The sequence below is a fragment of the Macrobrachium nipponense genome, chromosome 4, assembly GCF_015104395.2.
Source record: "Macrobrachium nipponense isolate FS-2020 chromosome 4, ASM1510439v2, whole genome shotgun sequence".
Lineage (NCBI taxonomy): Eukaryota > Metazoa > Arthropoda > Malacostraca > Decapoda > Palaemonidae > Macrobrachium > Macrobrachium nipponense.
In genome coordinates, this window is record NC_061100.1 from 127,223,173 (window position 1) to 127,241,492 (window position 18,320).

At 43.1% G+C, this 18,320-nt stretch overlaps 2 protein-coding genes across 10 annotated transcripts in view; both read left to right on the forward strand.

Annotated features, from left to right (window-relative positions):
- LOC135211152 (uncharacterized protein DDB_G0271670-like) overlaps positions 1–10,435 on the forward strand; it is a 70,005-nt gene extending 59,570 nt beyond the window's left edge. For 7 of the 9 annotated variants that reach the window (XM_064244318.1, XM_064244320.1, XM_064244317.1 and 4 more), the window contains one exon: positions 115–273. In XM_064244318.1, coding sequence (XP_064100388.1) covers positions 115–143 — 29 coding nt within the window. In that variant the 3' untranslated portion in view covers positions 144–273. Of the gene's footprint in view, positions 1–114; positions 274–8,664; positions 8,815–10,313 lie in introns of those variants that run through there. The other 2 variants (XM_064244325.1, XM_064244326.1) reach the window with 2 other exon arrangements.
- Positions 139–2,496, forward strand: LOC135211154 (uncharacterized). The gene is made up of 2 exons (XM_064244330.1): positions 139–282; positions 541–2,496. Exon 2 carries the CDS (start codon positions 646–648, stop codon positions 2,494–2,496), a length of 1,851 nt encoding a protein of 616 aa, XP_064100400.1. The 5' UTR covers positions 139–282; positions 541–645.
- Positions 10,436–18,320: the final 7,885 nt, after the last annotated feature.

Below are 18,320 nucleotides of genomic sequence, written 5' to 3' on the forward strand. Positions count from 1 at the left end.
TATATACATATTTTTTTATATTTTTCAGTCCGGAATGCTCCGGCATATAATACTTATATTATAATTATCCTAATAAGTTTGGGCAATTGTTCTTATATATTATTGCACTTACAGGTCACTCAGTGTCTGGCTGCCGGCTGTAGTGCTGCTCTGCAAGATCCGTGCGGCCATGACGTTTGTCGGGGCCACGCCCCTTGCGCAGTGTTGCTTACTGATTCCGTGGTCTGGCATCACGAAAACTGCTATGCCTGCTACGACTTGGTACAACAGGCTACCTCTTCGGTAAGCTACCGCACTGCTTGTTCTATGTATATTGTGATGTAATTATATTACACTACTTGTAACAAAAAAAAATAATAATAATAATATAATTTAATTAATAAATAAAATAGATAAATAAAAAAATAAATAAATAAAATGTAATGAAATTAAATAAATGAACAATAAAAATTTCTTTAAACTAAATTACATTGATTAATGAACAATTATAAGCATAATGTTCAAGGAACTTACAGTATTGACACATTCTTTGCATTACAGGCTGAGCAGTCTATTAAGGAGGCTGCACTCTCCGCCCTCAAGATCTGGGTTGGAGGGTTTGGACGGAACATAGGGAAGGCTAAGCCGTATATTCTGTCCCAAGATATGGCGACTTTGATCTTCCCAGCCGGGAAATCTGCCGGATACGTTGACCCAAAAGTAGCGGCACCGATTATCAAATCAATCCAAGACTCAGTTATGGAACAGCAAGAGGCAGAATTGCCGGACCTTGGCTTGGAAGAAGTCTCACTTGAAGTGGTTGAGGATTTGCCCGTTACACTAGATATGGGTACAGGTAACAGTGTTAATGAGGCTAGCTTAGTTGGTCACCGGGGTCTTTCCTCGGGTGACTCTGATTCTTCCTCTCCCTCTACTTCCAATTCCTTCATGGGTTTCACAGGAAGGTTGCCCCCTACCAGGTCGCATTCCTTCTCTGTGATTCCTAAAATAAAGAAAAAACCTTCAGGAAAAACCTTGCTTAAAGGCAGATCAGAGATAAAGCCAAGGCCTGGGCAGGCACCACAGGTTCATACACATATTAAACCCAGAATGAAGTCTTTCTCTAAACCTTCAAATCCAAGGTCTCATGAAGGGAATTCTTTCTATTGCCCCACAAGTCCCATTCCTTCAACGTCTAGGGATCGGATACCTCGTAAGGTACCGCAGGAGGGGCAGGAGGATTCTCCTTTAGTTGCCCAAGACCAGTTCAATACGAATATTCTACATCAGGTCAATAGCCTTGGTAGCTTAGTCAGCTCAGTTGTAGCAAGGTTTGAAGAGGTGTTTAAGAGGTTAGGTGCACAGGACTCCCTGATTGCAGGTCTCAGACAGGAGTCGGCAGTTCCGGCACCTTCTAGTAGCTTGGTGCAAGCTCATAGCATGCCTGATGGGTCCACGCTCCCTCCGTTCCACCCTGGTAATCTTTGGAGGGTGGCGAACTTCGCTCCGTTTGTCAACGGGATGTTAACTATAGAAGGTTGTGGCACACGTAGACTCGAGGATTTCGAGTTCTTCCCCGAAGGGTTACAGCCTCCATTTATAGGTTATGTTAGGCTTACGGAGGCAGCTCTAGTTAGAGAGGATAAGGTCCCCAAGGAGACTGTTATCCTATCTAGAGATCAGGCTCAGCAAACATGGATACGGAGCCTAGAAGAGTGGAACTGCTCAAATACTAGAGTAACAGTATTTAAAAGCCCTTTCACAATGTTTACAACTGATGACGAGAACCCTTTACCTTTTACATCAAAGGTAGCTGAACTTACCCTCCAGGCAGTGACTCGGGAAGAGCCCATGCCCCAGCTTAGGGAGACAGATCCCACATCATTGCTACTCCCAGGTAGGGAGGATTTGTGGGAGGATTTGCCGGCTACATTCTCGGTAGGCAAGCTGAAGCCAGATTGTGCAATCACTTTGTTTAGTGAGCGCCTTCCTAAGCTGTCAGACGCACTGATCCAAGCAGAATTTGATGCTAAGACACGCCTCGCTAGGTCTCTTAACTCCCTAGTGATGACAGAGACAGCGGCTCGGGAGTACGCTCAGGAGCCGCTGCTTAAGGTCATTGCGAAGTCGTTACTTTTGGGCATGCAATGTGACTTGTACGACTTTGCGGTGGCTAGGAGAAATTGCAGGAAGCATGTTCTATCTGAGGCTACGATCAGGCACGAACCCAACAAGCTTCTGGCTTCCTCAATCTGGGGTGCAGATCTCTTCCCAGCTTCGGCAGTAAACGAGGTTCAGAGCGAGGCATCACGTCTTAATCAAAGCATCATATTACGTTGGGGAATTCCTTTCAAAAGGAAATCAGAGTCTTCTCCCTCCAGTTTTAGGGCTAGGAAAAGGCAAAGGAAATTCCAACCTTTCCAAGTTCCGCAACAGCATCCTGTGCTACAAGCTGTGCCAGTTCAACAAGTATCTCAGCCTTCGACTTCTAAGGCTCAGCCTCATCAACAGCATTAATTTGTCTTCCTTTCACCATCGACTAACCAACAGGTTTCCCCTCAGTATTCTGTGTCGCCCGCTTTTAACCCGGTCTATGAGAGTCGGGCATTTCACCCCTTTACCAGGGTTGCTAGGGGTGGCAGGGCTAGAGGATCCTTTCGTCAGCGCGGAGGAGCCAGAGCCCAAGGGCAAGCTAAAGGTGCGAGGTCAGGAAGAGGATCCCGGCCCTCATCATCTCAATGAAGTTTCTCAGGTAGGAGGCAGGCTGTACCTCTTTCGTCATCGTTGGGGGTTCAGCAGTTGGGCGAAAAGCATAGTATCCAGAGGCCTAGGCTGGAGTTGGATCAAAGGTGGTCCTCCACCCATCACCTTCTATCAGGAACCAACGCAAGAGTTGATGGATTACTCCAGGGACCTTCTCCAGAAGGGAGCAGTCTCCAGGACCAAAAACTTGAAATTTCAGGGTCGTCTATTCAGCGTCCCAAAGAAAGGGACCGACAAAAGAAGGGTAATCTTAGACTTGTCCCGTTTAAACTTGTACATTCGTTGCGACAAGTTCAAAATGCTGACCATCTCTCAGGTGCGGACCTTACTTCCCCGTGGGGCCGTCACCACCTCTATAGATCTTACAGACACCTATTATCATGTCCCGATAGCTCGGCACTTCCGACCATCCCTTGGCTTCAAACTAGGGAAAGAAGCCTACTCCTTCAAGGTAATGCCCTTCGGGCTAAATATAGCACCAAGGGTTTTCACGAAACAGTGGTGCAGGAGCTAAGGTCTCAGGGTATATTGGTGGTGGCGTACCTAGACGACTGGCTAATCTGGGAGATTGACCAAGACAAGTGTATGAAAGCCACGGACAAGGTCATGTCTTTCCTGGAATATATAGGGTTTAAGATCAACAGGACAAAGTCCCAGTTGACTCCGGAGTCCAAGTTCCAGTGGCTAGGTCTTCATTGGGACCTGGATTCACACACTCTTTCCATTCCAGCAGGGAAGAGGAAGGAGATTGCCAAGGCAACACGTCAATTCTTAAAATGCAAAAAGACTTCGAGAAGGAATCAGGAGAGGATCCTAGGCTCGCTCCAGTTTGCCTTGGTCACGGACGTCCTGTTGAAAGCCAAGCTCAAGGACATCAATCGAGTTTGGCGTTCAAAGGCAAATGCCAAGTGTCGGGACAAGTTCGCCCGGATACCTCTGATTCTCAGAAAACGTCTGCGCCCATGGACAAAGGCTGCAAACCTAGCCAAAGAGTTACCATTGCTGTTCCCTCCCCCGTCCCTTGTGGTGCATACGGACGCATCACTGACAGGTTGGGGAGGTTATTCACAGCACGAGAAGGTTCAGGGAACTTGGTCTCCTCAGTTCCAAAAGCTTCACATCAACATTCTGGAAGCTATGGCAGTGTTTCTGACTTTAAAAAAGCTTCGTCCTCCAAAGAAGAGTCATATCAGGTTGGTTCTCGACAGTGCGGTAGTGGTACACTGTATAAACAGGGGTGGTTCAAAGTCAAGCCATGTGAACCACGTGATGGTAGCAATTTTTTCTCTAGCAGCCAAGAACACCTGGCATCTGTCGGCTACCCATCTGGCGGGAGTCCACAATGTAGTGGCAGACGCACTGTCTCGATCAGTCCCTCTGGAGTCAGAATGGTCACTGAACCAAGAATCCTTCAAGAGGGTTTGCAAATGAGTACCAGGTCTGGAAGTAGATCTGTTTGCTACAGAGGCAAACCACAAGCTGCCTTGTTACGTAGCCCCAAATCTGGACCCTCTGGCATTCGCTATGGACGCCCTGAGTATAGATTGGAACCAGTGGACGAAGATTTATTTATTCCCTCCAGTGAACCTTCTCCTGAAGGTGCTGCACAAGTTGAGATCCTTTGCAGGTCAGGTGGCTCTCATAGCTCCTCACTGGCCCAAGAGCAACTGGTTTCCCCTTCTCCTGGAACTAGGTCTTCGTCCTCACCCTCTCCCAGACTTGAGGCTGTCGCAACAAGTTCAAACGAGGACTGTGTTCGATTCCTCAGGTCTTCACAAAACCCTAACTTTATGGATTTCATGAAGTTTGCAGGTAAGAGAGTAGGGGACATTGATCCACAGAACATTTTGTTCTTAGAGTCAGATAAGAGAGAATCTACGCTTCGCCAGTATGATTCAGCAGTTAAGAAATTGTCTTCATTCCTCAGGGAATCAAATATCAAAGTAATGACAATGAACGTGGCTATAACCTTCTTCAGGTCTCTGTTTGAACAAGGCTTGGCAGCTGCAACAATAACAACCATGAAGTCGGCTCTGAAAAAGATTTTTCTTCTCGGGTTCGGTATCAATCTAACCGAGTCTTATTTCACCTCTATCCCAAGAGCATGTGCACGCCTGCGGCCCATTCACAGACCGTCGTCAGTGTCATGGTTTCTTAACGATGTTCTCAGGTTAGCCTCGGAAACAGACAACTTCAAATGTGATTACCAAACCATTTTGCGTAAGTCACTGTTTTTATTGAGTCTGGCTTCAGGTGCCAGGATATCGGAGCTGTCATCTTCATCTAGAGATGAAGCGCATATTGAGTTCCTTTCCTCGGGGGACGTGTTGCTTTCGCCAAATAAAGAATTTCTAGCTAAGAATGAAGACCCCTTGATGAGGTGGTCTCCATGGAAGATTGTTCTGCTTCCACAGGATCCATCTTTATGTCCTGTTAAAACTCTTAAGGACTATTTATCTAGGACATCTACCTATTCCAAGGGCCCCCTTTTCATTAGAAAAGATGGTGGTACACTATCTCTAAAGGGCATTAGGCAGCAGATTTTGTATTTTATCAAGAAAGCCAGCCCAGGGTCATTTCCCAGGGTGCATGACATTCGGGCTATAGCACCTTCTGTAAATTTCTTCAAATATATGAACTTCGATGATCTGAAGAAGTATACTGGTTGGAAATCACCCTTGGTTTTCAAAAAGCATTACCTTAAGTCTTTGGAGGATCTTAAATATCATGCAATAGCTGTAGGGAGATCAGTGTCTCCTGCTACTACATCAATATAGCACCGTCCTTCTGTCATATGAATCTTTTCCATTATGCCAGCCTCATTAACATTTTACCTACCTCAGCAAATGTTTTAGTTGTTAGGATTGGTGTATAGTGTTACGGTTATACTAATTATTAGTAATTATTTTATTATGTGCGTGTTTTGTTGCCACATGTTATTGCTATATGGTATATTTTGTAAATTATAAATTGTATTTTTCCAATTCTAGACTATTTTTGATTTCTTTAACCCTTCTGAGTTCAATTTAATATTGTATTTCATTGCAGAGGGGTGTAGCTTGGTGTTTCTCTGGTACAATTTCACGGAGCGACACGGCTGAGCCCAGAAAAGGGATTTTGACATAGGAAAAATCTATTTCTGGGCGAGGAAGCCATGTCGCCCAGTGAAATCCCCCCCTTTTTTTCCCCCCCTTGCTGTGCACCAAGCTTCAATGCTATCGATAAGTATGACGTCACAGACTCCTTCAACAGGGTAGCTAGGTGTGACCTATGGGTCGGCTCCCCGTATTTAGGGTCTTTTGATGAGGAAAAGGCTAATTGGAGGGGTTGCTGTGGTAGTGTTTAACACTCGCCCCAGTTTTATACCGACACCTTTTATTTAGGTGAGCGAGTCAGAGACTTCTGACATGTCCAATTTAGCAGTTCTCTGGTATTATAGCAATATTTTACTAGAAATAGTGCTAAAGAGGACACATTTCACTGGGCGACACGGCTTCCTCGCCCAGAAATAGATTTTTCCTACGTCAAAATCCCTTTATTAAACCTGGTGATATTAAATATCAGAATGTTTGTAGCAGCAGCCTGCCTAGTTTTGGGAGCAATAAAAGCTAATTACATAACTGTCGAAGAGTTTGAGATGAGAGTCGCCACCAGAAGACCACACTGGAGGACATTACTCCAAACAAGGAAGAAGGAAAGGTTTAAAACAAATGTAATAGCTTCATCCCAACTTTTTTAGAAACAAAGGAAGCAATATTACATATATGCTTCTCAAAAGTCAGTTTTTTTTTTTTTTTTTTTTTTTTTTTTTTTGTTGTTATTATTATTATTATTATTATTATTATTATTATTATTATTATTATTATTAAAAGTTACAACAAAAATCTTAGAAGAGTCGAGACATTTAAAACCTTGCCATTTAAGTGAAATCAGAATGCAAAGGCAAAAGTGCTCTGAATCCACTAACTACTATCATATACTTTTGAGTCTTAGAAGGTTAAACCTTCATGTGCCAAAGCTTACTCCACTCATGAATACTTGTTAGGTTTCTATTCAAGGATTCTGCAACCACTGACCTAAGGCCTGGAGAGGGAAGAACAGCTAGAAGAGTAGCGTTTTGTTTATGCTATCGATTTGTTTGCCAGTCCTTGCCACATGTTGCTATAATAGATGATAAATAGCAAAGGTTGAGCAACACCTGAAATTTTATTACTAAAGTACAATACTAGCTGTCAATACAGACCCTTTAGGTTCTTCCGGTTAAGAATTTATTCAAAATATTAATAATAGATCCACCAATTTCCAAAAATTATGTATAGCATGTAGGTAAATGCTTCAAAGATTGTGCTAAAATTTAGACCAACCATGCATGCCTTTGCACTCTCATCAAGAGCACTGCTATACTGATATTGGTTAGGATGCACCAAATGTACGAAGGCCTTTATGAAAACTAAACTATAATGGTGGTAACATTAGACATATTACCCAAGATCTTGCCTGTATATATCAACATTAGACAGATAACCCAAGACCTTTCCTGTATATGACACTAGATGGATAAGTGCTCTTCTCTGCTACTTCTCAGTGAGCAGTGTGACACCTCTTACGCAGGTGGTAAACGTAACTCCGTGAACAATTTCAATTTGCTAAAAGTTGGTACATGAGATGGAGTATCTGTTACTCAAGCTCAGGCTCATTTATTTCTGGAGTCTTCAGTAATTCATTCCTTCCCAGTTAAAATGAGGTTTAGGCTAATTAGAAGTAAGTGGTATGTGATGACACAAATACAAGGAAAAACATTGTTTTTTAAATAACCAATTGCTTAAAATACAATACGTATTGCTCTTCCCAGCCCACCAATTTCACACAGCTCAGTGATCAGACAAAACTGAATGATCTTGGCTAGTGCTGGAGACCAACATGTATGAAAAAAAAAATTTTTTTTTAATTAAATTTTTATTCAAGCCATAGTGGCTCATTTTCAAGTATGTACTTTACTCTACTCATCTTGACTCATTTGTTTGTACTACTTACGTCTGAATTTATTAGTTCTGTATATGCACTGTACATCTATCGTTAAGGCATAATCAGTCCAAGGCACTCCTTCCTAATTGACTTACCATCTGGCCTTACCATGTCTTAGGCTCTAGTTTGGCAGTTGGTTGTTTTTATAAAAGCATAAAATTCTTATAAACAATTTATCCCCCCAAAAATATGGTAGAGCCAGCAAATTCTTATATGTGTCAGTACCATTCTGTGCAGCTGAAACATGAGCACCGATAAGGAAAACAGGTTTTGAAAAGAATGAGGTATAGAATTGGAAGGTTGTACCAATAAAATGTGGTGTATTGTGGATCGAAACCTCTTAAGATTGAGATGGATTTGACTTGTGAAAAGAAGGGTCGAGGAATTCTGGTAGGTGGTTAGAAAACAAGTAGATATGGGAAAAGCCAATGTGAGAATGGTAATGATGATGAATGGTAAACTTTTGGCCTATTTCCATTTAGTATACACTGTACTGAATTTGTAAGGTCAGATAAAACATTGGTTTCTATTTATTGGAATGTTTCAGAAGTTTGGACTTCTTACATATTATTATCCTTTTTCATAATCATGCCCAAAAGTAGATAGAGATTTAGTCTGGGTCATCCAGAATTAAGGTTAAAGGTCCAGAATAGCAACGATTTGCTGTTTTAGTTATTTTTAAACAATTAAATATTTTTTTGCTTTGAATTCTAAAATCCTCCTTTATATGTTCAGATATTTTTTCTTAAAGACAAACGATATAAAGTTTCTTATGCTGCGAAGTAACATAAAAAATTCTTTTTATATTCAAGCAAAACAAGGACATCCTTAATAGTACATAATGAATTTTCATTGAATGTATTTGTCCATGCATTTTGTTTCATTTTTTCCTTTTAGAATAAAACATGTAAAAACGTACAGAAGTATAAGGAATCGGACTGAAGTGAATTTCCTGAGGTATCCAGGTGCTATTGTTTAGCATCCCTATAACTGCAGTTTGATTGAGGCATCTGTGAACTTTTGCGAGGAAGGAGAGCAGCAACACTGGTAAGTGATGACATACTTCATACTGATGCAGCAGTCATTATTGTTTTTATTTCATATGTTTTCCTTTTTGGATTAGATATTAGTACCCCATTATGTCTTGTGCACTCTTTTTGAATTTCTTTGTTGTTCAAGTCATCATGTCTATTCTTGCTCCATGGTCCAATTTGACTGGACAGCATCCTGCCATTTCATGTCCATAAATTATGAAATTGATTCTCTTTCTGTCTTCTTGCCCCATGCCCAAGCCATCTAGTTTTTTTTATATGTAAAGCTGTTTTTCACCTGACTCACTAGTAGTTGGAAGGTTTCTATCCCCAACTTCTCCAAGGTAACAGAAATGTTCTGTCTTCTGCCAGGCAGCACTTTCACCATAGCTCAGTTATTGCCCAATATCTGGTTACCATGAGGTCTTCATATTTGTTCACAGCAGTAGAACTCCCTTTTCAGGCCTGAACCTCTGTAGCACTGAGTGTTACAGTCGATATATGGTATTAATTCACCTCAGTGGTGTAATTGTTAGATGGTATTACATTTGCCTTTGTAGTTTGTTTATAGCCATTTTCCCACAAACTGGATCTTCTCATTAGTTCCTTTACAGTCGCTAGATTCCTGCTTCTGTTTTCTTTGATTCACAGTTCCTAGATAAGGTTACAGTGTTATGCTTGCTGAGCAACTGTGAGCTCTCGATAGGTGTGTGCCTAGCCTTGCTGTCTTAATACGTACAAGGTAATTTTTGGCTGGCCAATAAAGAATTTCAAGTCACATGTAACCATATAAAACAGAAATGTATCTATATGTAACTGGATATTAAGCTGGTGGATGCTAAGCAACTAATACCAAGTTTGTTTCTGAGATAACTTCACTCTTTTTAACAGCCAAAATATCAATGACAGAGATTTTAGAGACAATAGACTATTGTTAGTACTTTTTTTTAGATTTTAGATTTATCAAAATTATAATGATTTTTCCATCATTATTATATCTACCTTTTTTTGCCAGTGCTCCTAAGTATGTATTACCAGTTTTCCATGATCCTTTTCTTGGGTATTATGGATTTCCAGTTCTGCTACTTCCTCATGTTTTCTCTCTTTAATGACATATCCTCCAAAAATATACTCTTATTCACATCTTCTATTGTATCACATCTGTTAGAACCCCACTCACCTCTGTAGTACTGTATATTCTCTTAATTGTGGCGTTTCTGTCATTATAAGATATAACTTTTGTTTCCCCATTTGTGGTGCTTATATTCTGAGAGCACATACATCATTTTAATCTTCTGTACCCTTTCTCCATCCTGAGTTCATGGAGATTTAAGGAAAGAAGTTTTTTGTGAAGTGAAGGTTCTAAAATTCATTGATAATACTACAGTATTTGATATTTGTTAAATTTGCTAAGTCTTATAATTGTCTATATAGTAGGTTGATTGATTTTTTTATATATATCTAAATATTTTCTCATAAAATTTTAATCTTCACTCTTGACTTATTTATTTAAAGCAGGTCTTTATGTAGACTGCCGCATGCAATGGATGGAAGTCCCAGCACCCAGTAAAGTACATTCAACAACGTGGAAGAAATATGCTTCATATGTAATTTTTAATAAAAACAATTTTACTGAATTACTTTTGGTTATAAAATATTTATCCTATGCAGTTGTTATTTAAATGTTAGTGAAGCATTTGACATGGTGACTTAGGTGTTAGGAAACAAACCCTGATCCAAAAGTCAGTCAAATGCTGCCATCTTTTTGTTGAACACTTACATTTGACAACCTACATGACATCAAACAAATGTAGAAGAGGAAGGTTCATTTGGGAGATATACTGAAATGACAAATCTCATGTCTCCTCTGTTAAGGAAATCCCATAAGCTAAGAGAGCAGGAGCTACACTGAAGTCTGTGTACTAACAAGCTTATTACTTACAATTTAGCCAGGTTTGTGGGGTTTTAAATTTAGAGTTGTTGTATTTTCAATTTTTAACTCCACAAATTCTGTATTTCAGTTCACTAAGATAACAAATATAGTAGCATTTTCAAATTCTTTTATGTTAATGTTAGAGGAGTGACTTACAATTTTATGAAGTAGTATTGTAGTGGAATGACCAATTGCCCATGTAGAAAAGGATAAAGCTTATGGATCCTGAGATTTCCATGAGGTAAGGCCCAAATATTTCTAATTCACCTACTTTGCTCCCTTTATGGGGATATCAGTTTTTACCATAATTATAAAATCATTACTTTATTTCATTTGTTTAATTTATAATTGTTCATACACGAAACAAACCTTCGGTCTTAACATTAGGATTTACTAGCGCCAAGCTGGAAACCGGTAGAATTAAAATTACACTTGTGAGATCCAGGGACTAATGGCATCTATACCAGGTCACGGGGTATGTATACCCAGAATGCCTACGGCTACCTGTGACCCACCAGTTATTTTCCTACCGCCTTTAAGATAAGACATGTTACTGTCTATCTGATTTAAAGCCGGTTTTTCAGTTTGCCCGTTCTTTATCCATTTCATTTTTTATTTTTCATTCCTTTTCTTTCTCCAAGTGTGATCAGTGTGTGGTAAGAGTGTATACGTGGTATGATGGAGAATTTTGCCTCAACATCGGGATCGTCTACCGTTTCGAAGAGGAGACAAAGGAAATGCCCAGGAGTCAGTGGCTTTCCATGTTCTAGGTTCCTAACTTCGGTGTCGACGGATCCTCATCCAACGTGTAGTAGGTGCAGGGAAAACGTATGTACGGTTACTAATCCGTGTTCTGTTTGTCGCGGTTGGTCGGTGGAACAGTGGAAGAAGTTCTATGGGAAAAGCCAATACAAAAGGAAGGGGGTGACGCCATCTTTGGATGACCAAACCTTACCGGCTTCTTTTGTATCGGCAATAAACCAGGCTGCTCCATATGTTTCTCCACCTGCTTTTGATTTGTCTCATACCCCTTCGGTTTCTCCTAGCGGTTCTGTATCCGCCATCTTTGTTCCAGGCTCCTGCTACTCAAGCGCATAGGTTAGATGGTACGTGGTCAGCGCTAGGCCTACCAGGCGTACCAACCTTGGATGGTCTGCTTGCGCATTATATGACGTCACGGTTCCAGCAGGGTCCGGCAGCGCTGAATGTTCCTCATCCCCCGGGCTTGCAATTTATGGGAATTAATGCCGCGGCTTCACCATCCCACTCGGTGTTTACAGCGATGCAGAACGTGGGAGGTAGTTTGGCAGCAAACGTGCGGTTGCCAGCAGAAACCTCTCAGTCTCTCCCTACGAGAGAGATGACGTCACAACATACGTCACACTCCGATATGGCAGGCGTGATGACGTCACAGACCGATTCTCGGCCTTTTTCGCTGCACCCAGACGCTAATACGCCTTCTGACCTGTCAATGCAAACTGTAATGCAGAAATTACAGGATATAGAGAAGAGAATGAATAAGAGAGACAAAAAGAAAAAGTGTGATTCGCCTTCTTCGTCTTCTTCCTCTAGTTCGGCGTCATCGCTAAGTCCGATAACGTCACGGCGAGCGCCAGTCAAGCGTTGGAGGAGGATTCGGGAGTTCCTGGCGGATCCTCGGGCTAAGAGGAGAAGAATCAATTCTTCCTCATCTTCGGACCAAGACTGTCATTTCCAAGTCAGCAAGAAGGTCGGAAAGTCAGTGGCTATTAAGCACAATGTTGGCAGACGAAGCCGTTCACAAGAATCCGAACAAGCGAGAGAGGTGACGGCCGGCGGGCTAGCGGCCGAGGCGGAGTTGCCAGTTCGGATCGCAAAAACTGCGATACCTCTGGTAAAATCGACGTTGACGGCGAAAGGTGCAGCAGAGGATGGAATGCAGGTCCCAGTTTCGCCCGTAAGGCCGTTCAAAATACGTACGAAGGACGATAAGGCTCCTATTAAAAGTACGAAAAATAGAGAGTTGGCAACCTCGGCGGATACGTTCGTGGAAGGCAGTGTCCGTCTGGATAGAAGGTCGAGGCCGGGCTCGCCGACGCTCGAAAACGATGCCAATACTAATAGAGACGAACTTATCTCTGTCTTAAGGGAGCCTTCATCTTGGAGATCTAGAAGAGATTCTCGCTCTAGATCCGTGAGCAGAGAAAGAGTGAGACGTTCTCGTTCCCCTGCTGACTATCCGGGATCGAGCCAACAGCGGCCAGCAAAGATCAAAGAGACCGCGGCCGTGGAATTCCGGGCCGTCTGTCAGAAGATAGAGGCGAGACAACATCCCTTGTGACGGAGAATGGTACACTAGAGCCGGAGGAAGGAGAAAACCAAGAGTTTCTGGCCTCGTATGCAGAGGTGATTGATTTGATTCGTCAATTCAATAACCTTTCGGAGAAGACAGAAACACCGGCCAGTATGCTTCCTCCTGGAATTGACATGGCATTTGGACTAAAGAGGGATACCAAGGTGTCGTATGAATTGCCTTGTTCGAGTCATGCGGAATCGGTCTTGCAACACGTAAACGCAAAGATTGCAGGGAGGGATAATTCCTTAAGATCTAATAGATCATTTAAATTTATTCCCCCTCCAATGATAAAGCAAAGGAAATATTATACGACACCAAAGGTCCCTTTGCTGTCTAGACAAATGAACCCTAATGTTGTAAGGTTAAGGCCTGGATTATCCTTGGATCAGGTTAAAATGGAGTGCCCTTCAATGACGTACCAAGAGGCTGCTACGTTAGAAGCAACAGCTTCTTCTGTCTTTCAGGCTGCTTCTTGGTTAGACCTTTGGTCAACAGCAGTGGCGAAGATTGCATCCTCGGAAGCAACAAGGAATGTAGTGGATGAACCATTGTTCATTAGATTACTACAGTCAGGTTCCAAGGCGATTGAGTACCTGACAAACGTAAGTGCCAATGTTTGGGCAAATATCCTGCTAATGAGGAGAGATGCAGCGTTGGCTAGACTAAGCCGCAATGTGGATTTGGATTCCCTGTTAGCAATGAGGAATGGGGATATCTTGGAATCGCAACTGCTGTTGCCAGAGGTCATACTGGAAGAGGCGATAGATAGAAGAAGGATGGACACTAACGATAGGTTGGTGCAACAGGCAGTTAGGAAAACGTCTAACAGTCAAACTACTCCTTTGGAGGGAAGACAACAGCAGATGTCTCGAAAGAAGACAGTGAGACATAGCATCCCTAATAGAGTCACAAGACCCTCTTCCCCAAAGAGGATAACTCATCGGCCCTTTCACAATAGAAACAACAGAGGAAGGGGCAATAGGGGAAGAGGGAGAGGCTCAAGAAGATAGGATGGGCGCCTCCCATCACTCGGCCACACCAGTGGGGTTTGCCTGGCAAATCACTGGAAGGTGTGGCAGGAACTAGGGGTAGAGCAGTGGGTGGTGGATGTTCTCAGGATCGGGTATTTGATCCCGTTCGAGGTAACCCCGCCCCTGACAGATCAACCATTACCCCACGTCACTTATGCCCACAAATCTCAGAAGGCCACAATTCTGCAGGACGAAGTGAAGATGATGATGGAAAAAGGAGCTGTGCAACAAGTATGCAGTCCGGCAAAAGGCTTCTACAGCAGGATTTTCCTGGTACCCAAAGCCAACGGGGAGTGGAGGACAGTAATAGACCTGTCAACGCTGAATCTGTTTATAAGGAAAACCAGTTTCAAGATGGAAACTCCGAAAACGGTTTTACAAGCAGTCAGAATCGGAGACTTTATGCTGACAGTCGATCTAAAGGACGCATACTTTCAGATACCAGTCCATCAGTCTTCAAGGAAATTTCTCCGCTTCAGTCTTGCAGGGAAAGCTTTCGAATTCAAGGTCCTCTGCTTCGGATTGACAACGTCTCCTCAAGTTTTTACAAGAGTGTTCACCCTCGTGTCGGCGTGGGCGCATGCTCAGGGGATCAGGCTAATAAGATATCTGGACGATTGGCTGGTGATAGCAGAGTCCAGGGAGAAATTACTCAGGGACAGGGCGGCCCTCCTGCAGCTTTGTCACAGCCTAGGTATTGTGGTGAATCAGGAGAAGTCGCAGTTGATCCAAGTCAACGTTTGGAATATCTGGGAATGGTGATAGACACACACAAGCCAAAGTATTCCCGACAGACCAAAGAGTAGAGAAATGCAAACAAGTGGTGAATGCCTTTCTGGGAAAACAGACACAGCCAGCAAGACAGTGGCAGGTGGTGCTGGGAATCCTAACCTCCCTGGAGAAGCTAGTACCACAAGGAAGGCTACACCTTCGGTCCCTACAATGGAGGATGAAGGAGTTTTGGTCACCAACAGTAGATCACCCGTACGAGCAAATTCCCTTGTCGGCAGAAGTGAGGAAAGACTTGCTGTGGTGGGTGAACGACGACAATCTGACAGTGGGTGTCCCCCTTCAACAATCCTCCCCAGACCTCTTACTGTTCTCGGATGCGTCACTAGAAGGCTGGGGAGCCCATATGGAGGAGTTGATGGTGTCAGCAAAATGGAGTTGCAAGGACAGAGAACTCCATATAAACGTGCTGGAGTTGAAAGCAGCTTTTCTGGCTCTACAGGAATTCAGGGAGAGAGTAAAGGGACACTCAGTGGTATTGATGTCAGACAACACCACAGTAGTAGCTTATATAAACAAGCAAGGAGGCCTAGTTTCTCGGCAGTTACATGTGATGACAGTTCAACTTCACCAGTGGGCTATAGAGAACCTGGTAGACATCTAGGCCAGGTATATTCCGGGAAAAAGAAACATAGTGGCCGACAAGTTGAGCCGCAGGGATCAGATTCTGGGAACAGAGTGGTCCCTACACCAACAGGTAGTGGACAGGATGCTCATGTTGTGGGAAGGACCGATCATAGACCTATTCGCAACCAGGTACAACAAAAAGTTGGAAGTGTATTGTTCAGTAGTCCCAGACGCAGAGGCAGTAGCAGAAGATGCGCTACAACACCCCTGGGACAATCTGGACGTGCACGCATTTCCTCCATTTTGTCTAATCCGTCAGGTTCTGAACAGGGTAATGCGGTCTCAGAACCTCAAGAAGACCCTGGTAGCCCCGTTATGGCCGAAAGCAGAGTGGTTTCCAGACCTACTGGAACTCCTAGTAGATGTGCCAAGAGAGTTACCTCCATGGAGCAACCTTCTGTGTCAGCCGCACGTGGAGAGGTACCACCAGTCGGTGAAGTCCCTATCGCTTCACGGGTGGAGACTGTCAAGTATCTCCTCCGAGCGCGAGGGTTTTCGCAGAAAGCAGCAACTCAGATGGCAGGTAATATCAGAAAATCATCTGCGACAGTATACCAAGGAAAGTGGTCAGCATACTGTGATTGGTGTCGTAGAGGGAACGTGTCTCCACTCGGTACCACTATTCAGCAGTTAGCAGACTTTCTGATATATCTCGGAACAGAAAAACATATGTCTGTATCTGCAGTGAAGGGGTACAGGGCGGCTCTAGCCTCAGTCTTACGAATGAAAGGAGTGGACATATCGTCTTCATGGGAGTTGGCCATGCTGATGAGGAGCTTTGAACAGTCATGCCCACCAAAGGAGCTAAAAGCCCCAGATTGGGATCTGACCAAGGTACTGAGTAGTCTGACAAAACCCCCCTACGAACCACTAAGGCAGTCCACGGATAGGAGCCTGACCCTGAAGACAGTCTTCTTATTGGCCCTGGCTTCAACCAAAAGGGTGGGGGAGCTACATGGCCTCTCATATCTCATAAAGCACTCGAGAGGTTGGAGATCAATGGTATTTGAGTTTGTCCCAGAATTCGTGGCCAAGACCCAAAATCCAACAATAGTAGACGGCAGATTCGACTCCTTTACCATACCTTCCTTGGCAGACTTTGTAGACAACGACAAAGCTGAGATGCTCCTGTGCCCCGTCAGGGCACTAAGGGAGTACTTAAAGAGAACAAGGCACCTCGGGCCGGGTTGCCGGAGGTTGTTCGTAAGTACAGGACGGAACAAGAAGGAAGTGTCCAGGAATACAATATCGTTTTGGCTAAGGGAGACGATCAGAGATGCTTATACGGCAGAAGACAGAGGGTCAGATAGCCAGGTGGGAGCTAGAGCTCATGACATCGGGGGCGTGAGTGCTTCCCTGGCATTTAAAAAGAACATGTCTGTGGATAAAATTCTGAAAGCTGGTGTGTGGAAACGCCAAACAACTTTCACCTCATTTTATTAGATCCTTGGACACCTTTTCCTTGGGTCCAGTGGTGGCGGCCCAACAAGTGATATAGTTCATCCAGTGCCCCTGGCGGGTCAGTTTGCGTCTAGTCTAAGATGAAGGTATGAAAGTAGAATGAATGGGATGACTGGTCTTTTTTCTTTACTACTTTCTTCCTACTCCTTTAACTACGGGCAATATGAAGGAGAGTACCGTCATGTGCTGGAACGGACTAGATGCAGGTGAGGTGGTCAGCCATACTGTGAAGCTATCTTAGGTGATGATATACTTTTCAGTAGCAACACACCCCTTTGGATAATAGGGAAAAGAGGGGTGAAGGTGGATCCAGTTGCAAGGGACAAGAGTAAACAGTAGAATGGTATCTACACCCAGTGGGAGAAAACCAATAGATCCGCTTATATCTTTGGTCCTAGGTTCATTGTCCATTCTCTTAGAATTTCCCTATATATTCGGAAATGGATAAGTTGGCAAACTCCCAGTCAGTTGTAGAGACTTACCTCCCTCCAATAGTAAGTCTATCCTAATGTTAAGACCGAAGGTTTGTTTCGTGTATGAACAAATACCAAATTTGTAACTAATTTGTATTTTTCATAACTAACAAACCTGAGGTCTTAACATTAGGATTTACTAGCGCCAAGCTGGAAACCGGTAGAATTAAAATTACACTTGTGAGATCCAGGGACTAATGGCATCCATACCAGGTCACGGGGCATGTATACCCAGAATGCCCACGGCTACCTGTGACCCACCAGTTATATTTCTAACCCAGTTTAGACTGCTAGAGGGATGGTTCGAGGTGGGCCTTTAACTGTTAAGACCTCAGGTTTGTTAGTTATGAAAAATACAAATTAGTTACAAATTTGGTATATTCATCAAAAACCATATTCATTATAGTGCTGAATAATCCCTTGGATTCCAGTGCTTGGCTTCAAGCCTAAATCTCGTATTCCATTCCATTCCGTTCCTACTTTGCTCACAATCATCCATTTAAGTAGTTTTAGTGAAAATTTGCAAATGAAGTTTTTTCATTGCCAGTTAGTGGGTTCACCCTGGCATTCTGAATTTTACCTGGCAAAGAAGTTGAATATAATGGAAAGATCACTGTTTTCATTTAGCCATCAGTTAGCTTCCCTGTTTATCATTTACTGTAAGCATTCATCATATAATTATGTGAAGTTAATTATATCCACTATCATTAGTCTTGCACTTTTGCCTAAACTATCATCAAGTCTTTATGTATCCCATTTTTACTATTAGTTATTGGTCCTTCCTGCAGGTCCACAGCCTGCTGCTTTCATATTTAAGACATTCCCGGTTATCGGCTAATGGCGATCCGGTTTTTGGCCATGAGCTGCTGATAG